This window comes from Dipodomys ordii, unplaced genomic scaffold, assembly GCF_000151885.1.
Source record: "Dipodomys ordii isolate 6190 unplaced genomic scaffold, Dord_2.0 Scaffold108, whole genome shotgun sequence".
In the NCBI taxonomy this organism is placed as follows: domain Eukaryota; kingdom Metazoa; phylum Chordata; class Mammalia; order Rodentia; family Heteromyidae; genus Dipodomys; species Dipodomys ordii.
Genome location: NW_012267324.1, coordinates 379337 through 394281, shown reverse-complemented (window position 1 = coordinate 394281; position 14945 = coordinate 379337). Strand labels below are relative to the sequence as shown.

Here is a 14945-nt window from a genome sequence, read left to right as displayed (position 1 = left end):
GCCGGGGGGAGCCGGGGGGGAGGTCGAGGCAGCGTGGAGACGAGCGGTGGGAGGGATGATGGAGGGGGTTCCAGGGGGGGTAAACTGAGGCACAGAGGGTCTGGGTACCGGGAGGAGTTAGTTACTGGGAGGGAAGCTGGTGTCTCCCGGTTAGGATGGAATGGTGTGTGGCCAGGGCCTTTGTTACTATTGGACAGGGAGGTAAACTGAGGGAGTGAGCCGCCCGGGGGTCAGGGCTGGGTTTTGTGTGGTGCTGGGAGCTGGGAGCGCTCTGTGTGTTTGAACTCACGGCCTGGGCTGCGGTCCCCGGAGCTTTTTCACTCAAGGCTGGGTGCCCTACCGCTTGAGCCACGGCTCCGCTCACGGTGGGCTTGTCTGCTGGTTCCTTGGAGATGGGAGTCTCCCAGACTGTCCTGCCCAGGCTGGCTTTGAATGGCGATCCTCGGATCTCAGCCTCCTGAGTAGCCGGGAGCGTAGGCCGTGAGCCAGGGTGCGGAGCGAGGAGCCCCCAGGTCCCTGCCTCCCCCTAAGCCCCTTCTCCTTTCTGTACCTAGACCCGCGATGTGCCACTGAGCCAGCCCGGCCCTGAGGTGCACCCATGGAGGCTCCCCTCCCGGGCAGCCTGTCCCCCTGCGACGGTCCTCGAGTCCTCGAGAGGCTGCCGGGCCCGGCCCCCGGGGAGGACATCGATGGCGGGGCCGAGGCTGCTGAGGGAGAAGGGGACATCTTCCGGTCCACGCATTATCTACCTGTCGCCAAGGAGGGTTCCCAGGACGCTCTAGATGGCAGAGGTGGTGTGTCTGGTAAGAGGGTGGCTCTGGTGGCTTCGAGCGGGGCCCGGCCTTGTTCCCCAGGCTCAGAGGGCCCAGCGGGGGCCGTAGATGGGTTCTGATTCCTGTGTGCATCCGGAGCCTTCCCCGGGTTCTGGGCTTCGTTCCTCCGCGTACCGTGGTGAGCAGTGACCTCACCCAAGGCTCCCAGCGGGGAGCAGGGACGCAAACTCAAGGTGCTATGGTGGCTTCCCCTCAGTTCCTCACTGACTGCATCTAGATGTCCCATCACCCACCTCTGCCTCTCTGTCCCTGGCTCCCCTTTTCCCCAAGTGTCCCCCACTCCCAGCAGTTCATCCCTCAGCTCCTGGGCCCTAGGCTAAGTCGGCTTGTGCCCTCTAGTGGCAAGGGGGGGACTGGGAACACCTGCTCCCCTGTTCTGTCTCAGTTTCCCCCGCGCTGTGCTGTCCACACCTCAAGACGGGTTACTTGGCTCATTTGAGACTGAGCGCCTACTGTGTGCCCGGCTGCGTTCTAGATGCTGAGAAAATGGCCCTTAAGTGAGAGAGGCGAACGTGTGCGCCCCTCCCCCCAGGCCTGGCATTCTCGAAGAGGCGGGCAGTGTGACAGGAGCTGTGCCATACTAGAGCTGAATGCCGGGAGTGATGCCGGGCGGGGGCCGGACAGCGCCCGAGAAGCTTGGCATCTGAGGGGTGGGAACGGCAAGTGCAAAGGCCCTGGGGTGTGAGAACCTCTTCCTTCATCCCCTTGGCCCAAATGTGACCAGCTCGTGTCCTGAGAAGAACCTGTGGGATAGCCTTGGCTATTAGCACCTTGTGTTAAAGATGAGGAAAATGAGGTCCTGTGCGTGTGTGTGCGTGTGCATGTGCGTGTAACCCGTGACCCCAAGCCCCAGATCGGTCAGTAGAAAGTGTTGGCAGCCCTTACCTCTTTATTTATTCTCAGTTGTGGGTACTGGTGCTTGAACTTAGGGCCTTGAACTCTCCCTGGGCTTTTTCCCTCAAGGCTGGAGCTCTACCACTCGAGCCACAGCACCACTTCTGGCTTTTTGATGGTTGATTGGGGATGAAAGTCTCACAGACTTTCCTGCCTGGGCTGGCTTTGAACCGTGATCCTCAGATCTCAGCCTCCTGAGCAGCTAGGATGACAGGCGGGAGCCTCCTGCGCCTGGCTCCCTTTTCTTTTTTAAATTTTTATTTTTTTTCTCCCCCCCGCCTCTCTTTCTTTCTGTGGTGCCTCTGTGGTGTGTGTGTGTGTGTGTGTGTGTGGGCCAGTTCTGGGGCTTGAACTCAGTTCCACACTCTGGCCTATCTCTCAAGGCTGGTAACTCTACCTCTTGAGCCACAATTCCACTTCTGGCTTTTGTGCTGGTTGATTAGAGATAAGAGTCTCACAGACTTTCCTGCCCGGCTGGTTTTGAACTGTGATCCTCAGATCTCAGCCTCCTGAGGTGCCGGGATTACAGACGTGAGCCACTGGTGCCTGGCTCCTTCAGGACTCTTGACTCAGTCCACGCCATCCCTGATGCCTAGACCCCACCATGTGGGCTGGGCACCGGGAAGTAGGATAGGGGGTAAGGAGCAGAAGAGGCAGGAGTGGCACGGCATGTGCAAAGGTCCTGTGGTGACTGAGGGCATCTCAAGTAATGGGCAGCAGTGGAAAGGAGCAGTAAGGGGAGAGCTGTCCCTTCCTGAAGGTCCAGTGTGCAGGCCACACAGCCAGCTGGGGGGGGCGGGGTAGGGCTTGGGGAATTGAACGGAATGGGCTCAGGATCCAGAGTCCCTGGCAGGTGTGAGTCTGCAGGCCTGGGTACCCTTTCTCCCACCCATCAGACACCCCGGTCTGGGGAGAGGAGCGGGGGGGGGGGTGCCAGCTAGGACTTGGGCTTTCTGTGTTACAGGCTGGGATGAGGGGGTTCAAGCCCCGCCCCTGATGGTTTGCTGAGCTCTGGTGAGGATGGGGGGAGGGGAGGTGTTCAGGGCAGCGTTTCAGCCCAGAGGCTGGAGGTGGGCCGGGCCCTGGGACCCTGTGTCTGCTCAGCGTCCCCGGCTCTTCTCCTGCTGGCCCCCACTCTCCACCCTCCTAGGCCCCCAGAGATTCCCTTGGACTGCCCCTGAGGTCCCCCCTCCCACCGGGTCCAGCCCTGGCTTCTGAGCTAGCCCCTCCCCTCATAGAGCAGAGCCTTGGGGGGGGCAGGGGGCTTTGACGTGACTCCTTGCGGCTCGATGAACGGTCTGGTGCGTGTCTGACCTCGTGGGGGGGATGGGGGACGAACGAGCTGTCATTTTTGGCCCTCATGAGGCTCCCAGCTGGGGCTGGAGGATAGCAAGCCGCGGCTCGGAGTCCAGCCTCCACCCCAAGGAGCCAATTCCCACAGCGCTCCCCGCACCCCCCCCCCCCGGAAGTCCTACCTTCTTTCCTCCCACCGCCGCCGTCCCTCAGGATCGAACATGTCCTATAACTCCCTGCACCCACCACTGGCCAGCGCCCGGTCCTCAGAGGGCCAGGCCTTCAAGTCACCGCACCGAACTTCGAACTTATGTCTCCTGGGCTCTCAGGCCTTCGGATTCTCGGTTGCTGTGTGTGGGGGGGAGGGTTCAAGTTCATTATGGATACGTCTGATCTGCATATGGCCTCCTCGGGGATCCCCAAGATCAGAGGCCAAGGAGCGACCCTCGGCCACTCTGTGTGGCACCCCCAGGCGGTCTGCACCCCCTGGGCGGAGGAGGAGCCTCCACCTGCCAAGCCTCCCACACAGGCCCTGCGTGGCCTCCTTCTGCCAATGTCACCGCCACTAAAAATAGGAGCCGCGCGGACAAAGAGGCCACCGTCGCTCCCACGCGTCCCCGGCGACGACCGGCCGGCCGGCCGACCGGCACAAATCAGCGAATCTGGGGCGCTCGGAAGCGGGACGCTGGGGACCCTCAGTCCTACTTCCCATCCCTGGTGCTGGGGGCTCCTCCTCCTCCACCTGCTCGGAGCCACGGCCGCCCGCTGGGACTGCCTGGGTCCCAGGGGGGTGAGGGGTGGTCGGGCATGGGGGGTGTCGTCTTGAGCTGGTCTGCATCTTGCGTCCCCCACCCCTCCCCGCAGCCTCGTCCTCCCCAGTGCCTCTCAGTTGGGCCTCCCAGCGGGTCGCTGGGTCCTATGTGGAGATCCATAGACAGAGGCATATATGTGTTTGGTTGTCATGGTTATGGGACCGCCAGGCGCTGGTGTCTTGTGGGCTGAGGCTGGAGATGCTTCTCGGTGGTGGTGGTCCTTAGGGAATGACCCTGCCCTCAATGTCAAGCTTAAACCACAGTCACCACAACAAAACTGCACGTGGGGCCAGGCTTTGGGCCTCACACCTGTAATCCCAGCCTTTGGAGAGGCACAGTAGGAGGATCTAGCTTAAGAGACAGACCCTTGGGTCAAAGAACTGACCAGGCCTGGTGGGACAGGCCTGCAATCTCAGTTGCTCTGGGGTATGGATCACGGTCCCAGGCCAGTCTGGAGTGAGAAAGCTCAAGTCCCGATCTATAAAACAAAAGGGCCACCAGGAGCGTGGCGCAAGTGATAGAGCACCTGCCAAGCAAGCATGAGGCCCTGCGTTCAAGCCTCAAGACTCCCAAAAAGAACCAAAATAAAAACAAATAGCCAGGCGCTGGCGGCTCACGCCTGGTCATCCTAACTACTCAGGAGGCTGAGATGTGAGGATCGAGGTTCAAAGTCAGCGGGGGCAGGAAAGTCCGTGAGGCTCTGATCTCCAATGCACCCAGGTTCTGAGTTCAAGGCCCATGACTGCGCAAACTAAAAAAAAAAAGAAAAGAAAAAAGAAAACCAATAAATTAAAAAATCTCCCCTGGAATCTGGAAATTCCCACGGCCTCCAGCCACGCCTTCTTTACCCCCCCCCCCCCCAGGGCTCAGATCTCCAGTTAGACAGTGGAGTGGTGTGTGTGTGTGTGTGTGTGTGTGTGTGTGTGTGTGTGTGTGTGTAGAATTAGGCCCAGGCTTTACTAACCCTCCCTCTGGACCATCCTCAAGTTGAGACGCGGCCAGCAATTGCATCTGTCAGGCCCTTGGCCAGGGCACGGCGCTCCCCTCGTGTGTGTTAACCTTGGCGCAGGCCGCTGGCCCACTCCCCGGCCGGCATGCCTGCTCGTGGCAGGCTAGCGTGGCGGGCAGAGCCGCCCGAGCCAGGATTCCTGCGGTCACTCTAGACACTGGCTCGGTAGGCGGGTAATGGAGAGTTGGCTCTGTGTTGGGGGGGGATGGGGGAGTTCCTGGGGGAGGGATTCTAGGCTAGGATTTAAGCCTGGAGAGGGCTCAGGCCGGACCCCGGGCCTCCATCCATCTTCCTCTGGCATGGAGTTATCCAGCATTTCCATGCCAGGCACTGAGAGTCTAAAAACCAACAAAATCCTCACACTCCGCGAGGCTTGGGCACCTGCAGCGGGAACTCTGGCAAGCCACGGCCATCCAGACAGACAGCCAGGGAATTTCTAGAAACAAAACAGAAGTCCCGTGTGGTGGTGTGTGCCTGTAATCCCTGCCCTTTGAGAGGCTGAGGTTAGGGACATGGTGAGGCTGCGGTCAGTTGGGGTGATATGGCAGGACCCTGTCTCAAAAAAAAAGGGGGGGGGAGAGGTGGGTACCGGTGGCTCATGCCTGTCATCCTAGCTACTCAGGAGGCTGAGATCTGAGGATCGAGGTTCAAAGCCAGCCCCGGCAAGAAAGTCCATGAGACTCTGATCTCCAATAAGCCACCAGAAAACCAGAATTGGTGCTGTGGCTCAGGAGGTAGAGCGCCAGCCTTGAGCTGAAGAAGTGAGCGCCCAGGCCCAGAGTTCAAGCCACAGGACTGACAAAAAAAAATTTTTTTAAGGGAGGGGGGACAATAGAGTTTCTGAGAGAGAAAAACATAGGGGCTGCTTTGTGTCGGTGGCCTGGGATATGCGTTCCTGCTGGCAGGCCAAGATGTGCAAAGGTCCTGAGGTGAGAGAGAGGTAGGCTAGAGCCAGACGCCTGCCATCCCAGCTCCTCAGGAGACTGATCTGAGGATCTCGGTTCAAAGCCAGTCAGGGCAGGAAAGTTTGTGAGACTCTTATTTCCAAAGAACCACGGCGGGGGGGGGGCCGGGGGGGACGCGGAGCCAGAAGTGGAGCTGTGGCTCTGGTGGCAGAGCGCTAGCTTTCAGCCATAAAAGCCAAATGAACACTAGAAGTAAGTCCTGAGTTCAAACCCCAGTAATGCAGCAGAGGAGAAGCTCAAAGGAAAAAAAAAAAAACAACACATCTATCCTGGTCCCCAAATAAAAAGACAGGACCCCCCAACCCCAGGGAATCTAAGGGGGTTCCTTCCAAGAACCTCCCTCCACCCCATTTGTCAGGACTCAGGGATGCAGAGGCCAGAGGCCTCTCAGGGAGAGGGTTTGGGAGCTAGCAGGGCCCAGAGGGCCCCCCCCCAGCTGGGGGTGCTCAGAGCCCCGTCCAGGGGGAGCGCAGCCCCTCAGGGTCTCCCCTCTCTATTACAGATGGGCGGCCTCATGCTGGCCTCAGAGAAGCCCTTCCCCACGCCACCTCCGCCACCCGTCGGATCAGCAGTGGGTGAGTGCCAAGCTGGCCCTGACCTCAGGGGGCAGGGGGACGAGCAGGCCCGAGAGAGCCAGGCCCGCGGGGGACAGGAGGGAAGCAGGAAGTCAGGCAGGAAGAGAGAACACAGCCCCTTGGGGGTGTGTGTGGGGCTGGGGTGGGGGGCGGCCCCCACACAGACGGTCAACTCTCATTACCCGCGCCGGGAGCCAGGCCCAAGGGCCTGGAGCTGAGACCTGTGGGGCTCCTCTGCCGCCCGGCGGCCCTCTCTGGGCATCTGCAGAATGGGAATGAGCTGCTCACAGGGCACCAATCACACTCACTTGCTTGGAGGAGCCAGGGGCAGAGCAGACCGGTGGCCACAGTTCACCTTTCATCACACAGCCTGATGGGCGCTAGCTGGTAGCCATCCTCATCATGTGCTTTTTTTCTTCTTTGGGGATTCTTCAGGCTTGAACTCAGGACTTTGCATGCCTCTGGAAGCCAGGCCTCCAGCCCTGGTTTTCACTGATTACATTCGAGATAAGGGCTTACTCCTTTGCTGCACACGATCTGTCTATTCTAGGCACCATCCCCTAGGCCCATAGGCCCACACAGCCTTGTCCAGCTTTCCCCCGCCATGGACAATAAGGTCTTTTAGAGTTCCCTGCCCAGGCTGGCCTCAAATATGGATCCTCCTTAGCAGCCTCCCAGATAGCTAGGATTATGGATGGGCATGAGCCACAGGCACCCAGCCTGTAGTGATCATGATCAATAAGAAGCTTCTGGAGTTTACGTTAACCTATGCTCTGGACTCTCAGCAAGCATTTTTTTTTTTGTCAGTCATTGGACTTGAACTCTGGGTCTGGGCGCTGTCCCTCAGCTCTTTAGCTCAAGGCTAGCGCTCTACCACTTGAGCCACAGTGCCACTTCTGGCTTTTTCTGTTTATGTGGTGCTGAGGAATTGAACCCAGGGCCTCAGGCATGCAAGGCAAGCGCTCTACCACTGAGCCACCTTCCCAGCCCTCCCACTGGGTCTTTGCTCTGGGAGGGAGGATGGTCTCTGTGGAGCTCATGTCTTCCTTTGTACTATGGGTGTGACTAATCACACTCATGGAACCAAGGTCTTAAAAGTGGAGGGGTGATCGTCACCAAATCAATGAGGAAAACAACATACCCCTGAAATGGGGATTTGGGGTGTGGTGGTGCACACCTGTAGTTAGGAAGACCCAAGTTCAAGGCCAACTTGGGTTACATCATGAGACCCTGTCTCAAAAAAAAAAAAAACAACAAAACCACAAAACCCAACACACAGCAACCCTCAAGGGGACCAGCCATGTGGCTCATACCTGTAGTCCCAGCTTCTTAAAGGTTAGCCACTGGGGGAAATCACAGTTAGAGCCAGCCTGGGCAAATAGCAGGAACCCCTCATCTCGAGTAATAAGCTAAATAGGATAGCCAGAAATGCATGACCCAGGCAAGCGGATTTCACAGATACCAGGAGCTAGGTCTGAGGCTAACCTAAGTGAAGAGATAAAGTCTCAAGCACTTTCCTGTCTGGGCTGGATTCGAACCAAGAATCCTTAGATCTCAGCCTCCTGAGTAGCTGAGATTACAGGTGTGCAGTGCACAGTGTTTGCTGGTGACGTGAAACTCCTTAGATGTTGTACAGGGCGAGGAGATTTCCAGTTTTTTTTTTTTTTGTGATTGGAAAACTGAGGCCCAGAGAAGTTGCTTCTCCTCCCCTCACCCCAGGCCTCCACCCCCCTCCCACTTGGGAAGGTGAGAGTCACTGGGTCCGGGGCTGACTTTGCCCGTCCACGGAGGGCCGGGGAGGGGGACGCAGGGGGGCGAGCAGATGCCTCTCGTGAACCGTTCCGCTGTGAAGTTCGCTTTCCACCACCTTTTGGGGGAGAGGTGTAGTTGATGAACTAAATCTCTCCGGCGTGGAAAGACCAACTTAGAAAGCAGCCTGGAATGCACACCCCAGCCCTGGAGTCCTCCCGGAAGAGAGATGAGAGTTGACAGCTCTGGAGGGGGCTTGGGCATGTTCCCTGAGGCAGCCCCAGACTACCCCCCCCCCACCGGCTTGCCACATTCTCCCATGATGCAGCAGGGCTGGCTCTGGAAACAGATGCAACCTGGGAGCTGAACCCAGACCGGTCTGCTTGCCCTTCCCCTCCCTCGGCCCCCGTCACCGGCCGGTCTAGGCTCACCCTGGAGTTGGATCTGGTGGGCCTGGAGGACGCCCCGCAGCCGTCTTAGGATGCACAAGGCCCCGAGGGCTAACCTGTCCCCATTGGCACTCCCTTACAGCTGCTTTGATGGAGACTGCCTGGACTTCCGGCCGGGCTCCCCGCCCCCCTGCCTCTTCCCCGGGCCCCCCCTGGTTCTGGGGGCCGGGGAGGGCGACCCATCTGAGCGGAGGCTCGAAGACTCAGTCATCATGAGAACCCTGAACCCCCACCACGCCCAGGGCTCTAGAAGGTTCTTACCTCACCAGGGTGAACTGAAGGTCTGGGAGAAACCCCCCCGGGGTCGCCCCTCATTCACCTGGCTCCAAGAGATGGACGATCAGGGTGCCCAGAGAGAGCTGGGGTCCCGCGGGGACCTGTCAGCCTTCAGGAGGGTGACCGTGCCGCTGGGTGACCTTCCCAAGGCGTCGGGCATGGACGTGGCCGGCCGCAGGGGCCACCCGGAGGACGTGGAGGGCCTGAGCCGGCCCTCCGAGTGGTTCCTTCCCGCCTCGGCCTCCGAGGTGGCCACGCAGACGTGGACGGTGAACGCCGAGGCGTCCGTGGAGCGTCTGCAGCCAGCGCCGTCCCCGCTGCCCACGGGCGCCTACCTGGGCGAGCTGCTGGAGGAGGTGGCCGGGACGGGGGCCAGTCCCGACGGCCATGGGGAGGAGGAGGAGGAGGAGGAGGAGGAAGACGAGGAATACGAGCCCGCCGTGTTCCCCTGCGTGGAGTGTAACATCTACTTCAGGCACAAGGCCCATCTCTTGGAGCACATGAATCAGCACCGGCAGGCCCCGGGCCACGAGCCCCGCGCCGGGCCGGCCCCGCTGGCCTGCGGGGAGTGCGGCTGGCCGTTCGCCGACCCTGCGTCCCTGGAGCAGCACCGCCAGCGGCACCAGGCCTCCCGGGAGAAGATCATCGAGGAGATCCAGAAGCTGAAGCGGTGCCCGGGCGAGGGCCAGGGGCGCCCGGCGCGCTGGCAGCGTCCCGCCTGCGTCTTTGCGACCAATCCCTCCGGGGCGTTCGCGCCACCGCCGGGCCCGCCCCTCGAGGGGGCAGCTGGGGGTCACAGCAGAGCCGGGAGCCCCATCCCCGAGGCTGGCTGTGCGGCCGCAGCCTCCGACCTTAGTGCCTGCCTCTCCTGTGGCTTCCTGGCACCCAGCGAGGGCCTGCTCAGGGAGCATGCGCGCTTGGCACACGGCGGTCCCCAGTGGGAGGCCTTCCCAGAGGACCTGGCCAGCCAGCCGGGCACTAGCCAGGGTGTGTATGCCCGCTCCCCCGACGTGGCCACGGTGGACTACTTTGGCAGGGCCGAGCCACTCCTGGCTCCCATGTGGCGGGAGGAGAACCCCGCTGGATGTCCAGACAGCCAGCAGCTGGACATCGCCAGGAACTTTCCAGTGTCAGAGCCGCTGCTTCACCACTCCGGCCCGGGGCCTCTCAGAAGGCTGGCCTTTCCCACTGCCCCGGCCTCGGCCCCCTACACCATACAGCTTGGTGGAAACAAACGCCGGCGGTACCCTTGGAGCGAAGAGGAGGAGGAGGAGGAGGAAGAGGAGGAAGAGGAAGAAGAGGAGGAGGAAGAGGAAGAGGATATAGCATTGACTTCCGAAATGGATGTTGCCCCTGAACATGGAGGCCTGCCACCCCCGGCTGCCCGCGGCCTCCTCCCCGAGCCGGCCTTACGTCTGAAGCGAACGTTCCAAGAGGCCCTGCGGAGCGCGCAGGCGTCCCGGGCACAGCGGGAGCAGCTCCGAGGCATGGTGCCCCTCGTCCTGCTGGCAAAGCTCGGGCCGCAGCTCATGACCGCGGCTGCCGGGGGGTCCCCAAGGCCGCAGCCGGAGGAGCTGGCGCTGGACCTGGAGGCCACCCACCCCTTGGATTTCCTGCTCCTGGATGCGCCCATCGGCAGCCCGCTGGGGCTGGATAGGCTTCTTGGGGGGGACCCCATTGGCGGACTGAAACCCGAAGATCGCAAGTGCCCGTACTGTCCGGACCGCTTCCACAATGGCATTGGGCTGGCCAATCACGTCCGTGGCCACCTGAACCGCGTGGGCGTCAGCTACAACGTGCGCCACTTCATCTCCGCCGAGGAGGTGAAGGCCATCGAGCGGCGGTTTTCCTTCCAGAAGAAAAAGAAAAAAGGTAGGGCGGCTTCACCTCCAAAAAGAAAAAAAAACACCTCCCCACCTCCCCCCCCAAATCCAAACCCACCAAAAACCCCCAAACTAACCTCCCTCCACGGCCTGGGAGCCACACACTCACCCGCACACGCACACGCACACACTCGTGCTGCTGAGTTCTAAACCCACCCACCTGTCTCTAATTCCTCCCTTAGCGCCATGCAAGGGAAGCCTGGGGGTCTCCCCTCCCGAGGGACCAGGGAGTCACGGCAAAGGTGGGTGGCGGTGCCAGCTGCCGGGGCGGGGGGAGGAAAAGGGTCCTGGGGGGAAGGGTGGGGGGCTTCGGTCTGCGCCAGACAACCAGCCACCGAGGCCCTTTCTGCAAGGGACTGTCTGTTCAGAGAGGGGCAGGGCGGCTGGAAGCAACTCTTGTTCTCTTGGAATTCCTGGCCCAAGCCTGGTGGGACAGGGTCCCTGTGCCAGCAGCTCCCTGGGGCTCTTCTACGGGCTGGCCGCCCTCCTTGGGGAGGTGTTGTTGACATGGGTGCGAGGCTAGGCGGCAAGCAACCAGGATGTGGGGGAATGCCCAGAAGGTCCCCAGCCCTCCCCAGGAAAGGTTCCCAGAGCTGGAGTCACAGGCGCCATTCACTGCGGGGTTTTCTTTTTTTTTTCTTGGGGGGGGGTACTTGGGCTTGACCTTCTGGCCTCTATCACTTGAGCCATGGCCCTAGAACCCCCTCCTCCTATTTTTTTTCTTTTTGCTAGTCTTAGGGCTTGAACTCTGGGCCTGGGCGCTGTCCCTCAGCTCTTCAGCTCAAGGCTGGCGCTCCAGCACTTGAGCCACAGCGCCACTTCCAGTTTTCTGGTGGTTCATTGGAGATAAGAGTCTCACGGGCTTTCCTCCCCCGACTGGCTTTGAACTGTGATCCTCAGATCTCAGCTTCCTGAGTAGCTGGGATGACAGGCGGGAGCCACCGGTGCTGGGCCCCCTGAGCTTCTTTTGCTTAAGCTAGCACTCTACTACTTGGCTTTTTCTGTGTATGTAGTACTACTGAGGAATCGAACCCAGGGTTTCGTGCATGCTAGCCAAGCAGTCTACCTTGAAGCCACCTTCCCAGCCCCTTTTCTTTTTCTTTAATTGCCTGTCGGTTAGGGTCTCACATTTTTATTTGGGCTAACTTGGACCATGCACCTCTCTCTGGTTTACGTTTACATCCCCCTGGTAGCTGGGATGACAGGCGTATGCCACCATGCCCAGCTTTATTGGTTGAGATGGGGATCTCACTTCATGTTTCACCTGGATTGGGTTCATAATCATGGGGAGGGGTCTTCCTGTATCTCACCTCCCACGTAGCTGGGATCATAAGCGTGAGGTACTGCACCTGGTCTATCTGTTCGTTTCTTCATGCAACCCCTATTTAACTTATAGTTCTGGGGCAGGCAGCAATGGGCAGAAAAACCAAAACCGAAACAGATGCAACAGGTATCCAAATCCTCAGATCTACCAGCTGGAGATGGCGCCAGCCGTGCCAAGGGGCCCGGGGGGCCAGGGTTCTTAGTGTGTGTGTGTGGGGACAGGGGTGCATGAGCTCAGAGCTATCGGTGTGGCATGGACGTGGTGAAGTAGGGAAATGAGGCGATCCAGGGCGATGGGCGGGGGGTGGAGGCATCGGGGCCGCCCCCCTGTCCGTCCCCTCACACCATCTTCTATTCCTTTCCCTGCAGTGGCCAACTTCGACCCCGGCACTTTCAGCCTCATGCGCTGTGATTTCTGCGGGGCTGGCTTCGACACGCGGGCGGGCCTCTCCAGCCACGCCCGCGCCCACTTGCGGGACTTCGGCATCACCAACTGGGAGCTTACCGTGTCACCCATCAACATCCTGCAGGAGCTGCTGGCCACCTCGGCTGCTGAGCTGCCCCCCAGCCCCTTGGGCCGGGAGCCCCCGGGGCCACCGGGCGGCTTCCTGACGGCCCGCCGGCCTCGCTTACCTCTTACCTTGCCCTTCCCGCCCATCTGGGCCGAGGACCCAGGGCCGGCCTATGGAGATGGTAAGCAGAGGGGGAGAGGGGAGGCTGGGCATGGCCTGACCCTTCCTGGGGGGTGGGGTAGGGTGGGGTATGGAGGGGAGTGTTTTAAGTCACTTTACAACGTACACCAGGACCTCCCTGCCTGCCCCCTCACTGGCTCCTAGGGGTCCAGTCTGTTTTCCTCAAGGGGCTGGGCCAGGATGGGCTCTTGCTGCAGTTGTGCCCAACAAAGGCGCACTGAGCACTTACTAAGAGCCAGACACGCTGTGCTGCCTACTTTACAGCCACAGACTCATTGAGATCCTCACCATGACTCTATGAACATAGGCAGGTGTGGTCACCCTATTTACCCCCTCCCATGTTTCAGATGGGAAAACTGAGGCACAGAGAACTTAATTCATATGCCCAAGGTTAGGTAGCTTGCAGGAGTTGGCCTTTGAAACCTAGGCAGTGGCACTGGAGATTTCCTTGTTCTGCAAGAATCTTCTGCACTGAGCAGGGCTGCAGTGGCCCTGTCTGGGACAGTAGGAAGGCTCTCGGCACCTGTGTTGCCCTGGATTGCAGGCAGCTTGCTGAGCACTTGAAATGTAGTGAATACTGAGCAGGCGGGCATCCTATTGGATGGTGCACATCTAGAACTCCAGCATGGATAATGTCTCTCTCCCACCTCTCCCCTCCCCCCCCCAATCCCTGAACATGGCATAAGGTTTCAACCTGTGTCCTGTTGGATAGGCCTAGAAACAACGCCTGTGTGTGTATGTATGTCTGGGGTTGCTGGGGGTGAAACCCAGGGCCTCGGGCCTGTCAGGCAAGCCTTCTGCCTCTAAGCTGAGCCCCGGCATTGCATTGTTGCATACCCGTTCTATAGCTAGGGAAGCCGTGGTTATCCCATGTCCCAGCCACAGAGGCAGGGCTGGATTTCTGAGCGCCTCGTTTGGTGGCATCTCCGGTGGAGGGAGGATGGCCCTGGAAATCTGGAGTCAGTATTTGGTGCAGGACCCCTGGATCCGGTACCATGGGGTTAGTGCAAAAGCCAAGGTTCCAATTCAGCAAAGGCTGACTTGCCAGAGTTTTTAGTAAGTGGTGAACTGGCTGGGTGTGGGGCGGCTCAGGCCTGTAATCCCAGTTGCTCAGGAGGCTGAGATCTGAGGATGGCAGTTCCAAACAGCCTGGGCAGGAAAGTCAGGAAGACTATTTCCAATGAATCACCCAAAAGCTGGAAGTGAGGTTGTGGCTCAAGTGGTAGAGTGCCAGCCTTGAGTGGAAAAAGCTAAGAGACAGTAACCAGGCTTGAGTTCAAACTCCACTGCCAGCATGTACACGGATATGTATGTGTGTGCACACGCACACAGGCTCTTTCATGGACAGGAGGGACACTGAGGCACGGGCAGCGCAGTGGCTGGTGGGGGTCACAGGGAGAGGCAGTGAGGACGGATCCTGCCTGGTTTTGCTTGGGTGCCCGGGTGGAGCTGGCTCCAGTCCGTCTGCCTCCTTCAGCCACACCCCCGCCGCCAAATCCAGATGCCCTGCTCACGTTCATTATCCGGCCCCCTGGGCCGGCACCCCGAGGAAGGGAGCATGTGCGCGGCAGACAGACTTCCACCCATGTGCGGGTCCCCAGGTGTGGGTGAATGTGGGGTGTGAGGGGGTCACGGTGAATGGAAGCCAGTTTGGCTGTGTCCACAGGGAGGAGGAGGGCTGTGGCCCCTGCCGGTGGACTCCTGCGGAGCGGATGGGGTGAAGGGGCGGGGCTTAGCGCCGGGAGGGGCGGGGCCTGGGCAGGCAGGGGCGGGGCTTAGCGCCGGGTGGGGCGGGGCCTGGGCAGGCAGGCGCCAGGCCTGCGCCAGGTTAGGGCGGGGCCTTACGCCCGGTCTGGGGCGGGGCGAGCCTGGGCGGCCCCGCCCACCTGTCAAGTACCCGAGGGAGAGCACGTGGTGCTCCGAGTGGAGGTGGGAAAAGCGAGGTGCGGTCCCGCCGAGGGCTGGGCGGCCGCGGAGGAGGCTTGAGGGTCGGTGCGCGAAGCTCTGGCGTGAGGATCCCCGAGCTTGGGCCAGGTGCGTTGCCGGGAAGCAGCTCGGGGTCGCCCGTCGGGGCGCTCAAGCCCCAGTGCTGATACTGAGGTGGAGGAGCGTGGCTGGAGGACTCGCACCCTCGCCGTAGGGAAGTCCGGAGCCCGGGCTGGGGGCCGGGGAGCAGCTGGAGGCCGCCGGGG

At 60.5% G+C, this 14945-nt stretch overlaps 1 protein-coding gene across 1 annotated transcript in view; it reads left to right on the top strand.

The window, feature by feature from the left end:
• Nucleotides 1–598: 598 nt before the first annotated feature.
• Nucleotides 599–14945, top strand: part of Wiz (widely interspaced zinc finger motifs) — a 24666-nt gene continuing 10319 nt past the window's right edge. Inside the window, exons 1-2 of the mRNA XM_013028349.1 lie at nucleotides 599–803; nucleotides 12431–12754. Coding sequence (XP_012883803.1) covers nucleotides 599–803; nucleotides 12431–12754 — 529 coding nt within the window. The remainder of the gene's footprint in view (nucleotides 804–12430; nucleotides 12755–14945) is intronic.